The sequence below is a fragment of the Capsicum annuum genome, unplaced genomic scaffold, assembly GCF_002878395.1.
Source record: "Capsicum annuum cultivar UCD-10X-F1 unplaced genomic scaffold, UCD10Xv1.1 ctg4987, whole genome shotgun sequence".
NCBI lineage: Eukaryota > Viridiplantae > Streptophyta > Magnoliopsida > Solanales > Solanaceae > Capsicum > Capsicum annuum.
In genome coordinates this window covers 157,348-162,270 of record NW_025857693.1, presented here as the reverse complement: position 1 = coordinate 162,270, position 4,923 = coordinate 157,348, and the positions used below count along the sequence as shown (strand labels likewise).

The window sequence follows — 4,923 nt, the reverse complement described above, 5'->3', positions numbered from 1 at the left end:
TTTATAAAACAAATATATAATTGCTATATACATCCTACACAACCTTATTTTTCAATTACTGAAGTAGAAATTAAAAAGGAAAAGCAAAATTGGCTCTTCATCTGTAGCTATCTCCATCATATGACGAAACCAATAAGAAACGCTAAAAAAATCAAATGTTAAAAAAAAAAAGAAATTAAAAAAGGAGATTTATATTTAAAAGAGCACAAAAAGAGAGAAAAGATTTAGAAAAAAGAAATGAAAAAATGGGGGAGAGAGAAGAGATAGGGGAGTGAGAGGTGTGAGAGAGTGGCGGGAGAGAGGTGAGAGAGATAGGGAGTTTAAATATAAGTTGTCATTATAATTTTTATCTAAAGTAAAGTTAATGATACATGACTTCCATCCTAAAGATGACCCAATTCCTCACGTCAAAAAAACCCTAAAAACGGTGCATGCATAATTGTCTGCGTAGATTCAATTTTCGTTTGAATGGAAACCACTTTCGGTGGGTCTATCCCACCGAAGAACACATCTAAGTAGGTTGTAGAGAATATTCATGTTCCTCAATACGCGAATGTACTTAAAGCAAAACCTTTGGTGCATGAATACGTAAATGTGCCACCAAAACCAATTATCATGCAGCATGGAGAATCATTAATTACGTGGAAGTCATCTGAGGTGGAGAGTTTAATAGTCCAAGAAAACTTACAACATGCAATCATTGGTAAGTTCTCTTATGAAAGGCCTGATGTTCATGAGCTTCGAAAGTTAATACCCAAACAATGTGCAATCAAGGGGGACTGTACAATAGGAGTTTTGGATACAAGACATATATTGATTCGTTTGAATCAATTAAAAGACTATGGTTAATTATTATCTACTTCTACATATTTTATTAAATCCAGAGACAGATATTGGCAAATAAGAGCCTTCAAATGAGATCCATGGTTCGAATCGGATGTGTAAACTACAGTTGGAGTAGCATGGATCTCATTCCCAGATCTTTCTCCAAACTTCTTTGCTAAAGAAGCTATATTTTCTATTGCCTTAGCAGTGGGTAAACCTCTGGTGGTGGATATGGCCATAAGGAATCATACGAGGCCAAGTTGTGCAAGGGTGAAAATTCAGGTTGATTTAGTTGCTAAGCTGCCACATAAAATTAAAATTAGTGAAGAAGATAATGTTACAGGGAATATAAAATCCAAATGGACCAAAATACAGTATCACCATAAATGGAAGTATTGTAAAGAATGTTATCTACAAGGACATGATGAGGAATCATGCTGGGATATTCATCCAGAGTTATTAAAAAAGAAGCAGCAGGAAAATAAAGCTCAACAGATTACTGAAGAAAGAATGCAAGAAAAACACAATGCAGAAGTTAATGAAGAATCAAAGAAGGAGAACAATCCATGAAAGGTAAGAAAGAGTAGATATAGAAAAGATCAATATGGTCATATTGTAGGAAAGATGAAGGATTCATAGGAGGTTATAAAAATATAAAATGATTTTGATGTTTTGAATCAACAAGACATTGTGAAGGAAAAAATAGAGGGCACCAAGGCAAAAGAGTAGAAGAGTACCAAAGATTGGGTAAATAGAAGTTTTAGGAAGACAAAAGTTGCAGTAATAGAAGATCAAGGCAGCAATGATAAGGTTGAGGAAAAGGATGAAAATCCACAACAGAAACAACCAGACATAGAAGGAGAGGATGTGAGTCAGAAATAAGATAGTGCTGAGGTGCAAAAATCTTATGATAAAGCTGCAGACTCTAATAAAATTACAGAAGAAAAAGAGAGTCAGACTTAGTCAAGAGAGTTGATTTTGGTACAAAACAATAACTCTTAGAAGCATATTTTTGGAAAATATTGTACCTCTTTCCATGGAGCTAAGTAACATGATGGAAGCTGTTAATAGCAAGCAAGAAGATCTTGCTAAGGAGGACTTAATAGATAATGTTGAAGAGGTGGCTCAGATGGGAGATTTATCTCCTAATCAGACTAAGCCACTGAAACAAAAGCATGGTAAAAGGAGAAAAAAAGTAAAGAAAATAGTAATAGTACAATGCAGAAAAGGAGTCAAACAACAGATTCAGTCTCAAAATAAATGCTTTAATCTGGAACATAAGGGTAGTTAACACTCAAAAGACTTTTACAAGATTAACAACAATGCACAAAAGGTTCCAGTTTGGTTTCATTGGACTAATGAGGCCATTTTTAGGAGGGAAAAAATATTGAGATATATAAAAGAAGATTGGAGATGGAGCATGCAACAGTCAATGTATCTAGAAAGATATGGGCTATCATAGAATTAATTATGGATTATACCATAGTTAGTGATGAGGAGCAACAATTAATACTTAGAATAGAGAATCAACATGTAGGAGTGGTGGTGATGGTTACTTTAGTATATGCCAGATATAATCAATTGGAGAGAGGTATGCTTTAGAAATCTTTAGAGAATTAAGTTGTACTATAAATGAACCATGGATTGTAGGAGGGGATTTTAGTGTAATAAGGCAGAGAAAACAGAAGACTTCAATCTTTGCATAAGCAACTATAATCTGGTTGAAGTTAATTTTAAGGACAATAAGTTTACATGGTGGAATAAAAGAGTAGAAGAAGAATATATTTTCAAAAGATTGGATAGAGCTTTTGTGAATGACAAGATACATGAATTTTTTCCTGTATTAGTGGTGGAAAATTTACCTAGGAGTGGTTCTGATCATGCTCCTATGCTACTTTATTGCAGTACTTTTCTAGAGCAAATAATTAAACTATTTAGGTTCTTGAATTTTTAGCTTAAGAAAGAATCTTGTATGGAGGTTATTAAGCAGAACTGGAAAGTGGAAGCTTATGGTAATCCATTCATTGTTTTTAATCATAAACTAAACAGAATTAAGGTTGTATTCGCTAAGTAGAGTAAACAAATTTTTGGAAATATTTTCCAAGAGATAGCTACTCTAGAGGAGGTTATCAAGATAAAGGAGAAGTAGTTTGAAGAGAATCCATCAGGGGAGAATAGAGCATCCTTATTCAAGACACAGGCTGAGCTGACAGTGTATTTGAAAAAAGAGGAAGAATAATGGAAACAAAAAGCTGGGTTTCAGTGGTTTAAAGAGGAGAGAAGAACACAAAGTTCTTTTATGCTATTGTAAAAGGCAGAATATCTAGACTAAGGATCAACTAAATACAGAATGAGGAGGGGAAATGGATAGATCAGAAGAAAGACATTGCTGAAGCTACTGTTTTATTTTATCAAAATCAGTTTCAAAAATAGGAGGATAGTCATGATTTTTCCATATTGGATTCTCTACCTAGTATGGTAACAGATAAGCAAAATGATGGTATTATAAGGGTTCCAACATTAGAGGAAGTCAAATATATAGTGATGGGGTTGAATAAAAATAGTATTGGGGGGCCAGATGACTAGTGCTTTCTTTCAAGATGCTTGGGAAATAATATCAACTAGTATACACCAAATGGTTACAGAATTTTTCAGTGTCTATGAACTCCCAAGGTTCATTACACACACTAATGTGGTTTTGCTACCTAAAAAGTTAAATATCAGTAGTTTTTCAGACTTAAGACTAATATCACTTAGTAATTTTATGAATAAGATCTTTTTTAGGATTATTCAGGAAAGACTAAAGTGTATTCTACCAGATATAGTATCTGAGGAGCAAGCTGGGTTTATTTATGAAAGAAGCATAGCTGAGAATATTTTGGTAGTACTGGAAATAGTTTCTAAAATAAGGAAAAGAGGAAAACCACCAAATATGGTCATGAAGATAGAAATGATGAAGGCTTATGATAGGGTGGAGTGGCTTTTTCTGATAAAAGTACTCAGAATGATTGGATTTTGTGAACAGCTGATAGATATGGTGTACAGGCTTCTGGTAAATAATTGGTATTCTTTATTGATTAATGGCCAGCTAAGGATTTCTTTAAATATTCCAAGGGATTGAAGCAAGGGGATCCTTTATCTCCTACTTTGTTTATTATTGCAGCAGAGGAGTTTTCAAGAAGTTTGAAGGAATTACTAAAGCTGAAGAATTTTAAATTGTTTGGCATGCCTAGAGGAAGTCCTAAGTTAAATCATCTTGCCTTTGCAGATGATATGATTATCATTTGTAAAGCAGAAGTAGGGACTTTACAACCACTGACAAGTACTTTGGAGAAATATGAGTTGGTATCAGGGCAAAGAATTAACAAGGAGAAGAGTGCTCTGTATTTTCATGAGAAGGTGTCTAATGGTGCAATTATTTTGGCAGAAATGGCTACAGGTATACTTAGGAAAGAATTCCCTTTTAAATATCTTGGATGCCCAGTCTTCTACAAGAGAAAGAAGAAGCAGTATTATCAGTTGATCAAGAATAGAATTAACAGTAAATTACAATCTTGGAATGGAAATTTATTATCATTTGAAAGAAGGGCTGTGCTAATTAAACATGTGTTGTAAAGTATTCTAATACACTTCTTGTCAGTCATGAATCCACCTAAGAATATGATAAATGCTATTCAGAAATATTTTTCTATGTAATTTTAGAGTATTAATGAGGAAGGAAAATGCAGACACTGGGTGGCTTGGTCTAAGATGTGTGTACCAGAAGTGGAAGGTGGTCTTGGGTTTAGGAGTCTTCATGATGTATCAACAATACTATTTTGTAATCTTTGGTGGAACTTTAGAACGAAGAGGTCTATATGGAGTGAGTACATGATGAATAATTACTGCAGTAAATTAGACCCTAAGGAAGTTATGTTCAGGAGGTAGAGCCTAAGTTTGAAAAAATATGCTACAAGCATGGGATTTAATAGATCATGTGATTTTGTGGAAAATAAAAGGAGGAAATTCACATGTTTAGTATGATAACTGGATAGGATTAGGTGATTTATATTCCATTGTGGAGGTTACCAGAGAATGGGATAATGATTTTCAGATAGT

General features: G+C 33.8%; 1 protein-coding gene across 1 annotated transcript; it reads left to right on the top strand.

Moving 5' to 3' along the window:
- Window positions 1-1,879: 1,879 nt before the first annotated feature.
- LOC124892710 (uncharacterized mitochondrial protein AtMg01250-like) lies at window positions 1,880-4,264 on the top strand (the record flags this gene model as incomplete). Its single annotated transcript, XM_047403928.1, has 2 exons — window positions 1,880-2,003; window positions 3,914-4,264. Coding segments are annotated over exons 1-2 (475 nt in total), but the record flags the coding sequence as incomplete, so codon positions are not given.
- Window positions 4,265-4,923: the final 659 nt, after the last annotated feature.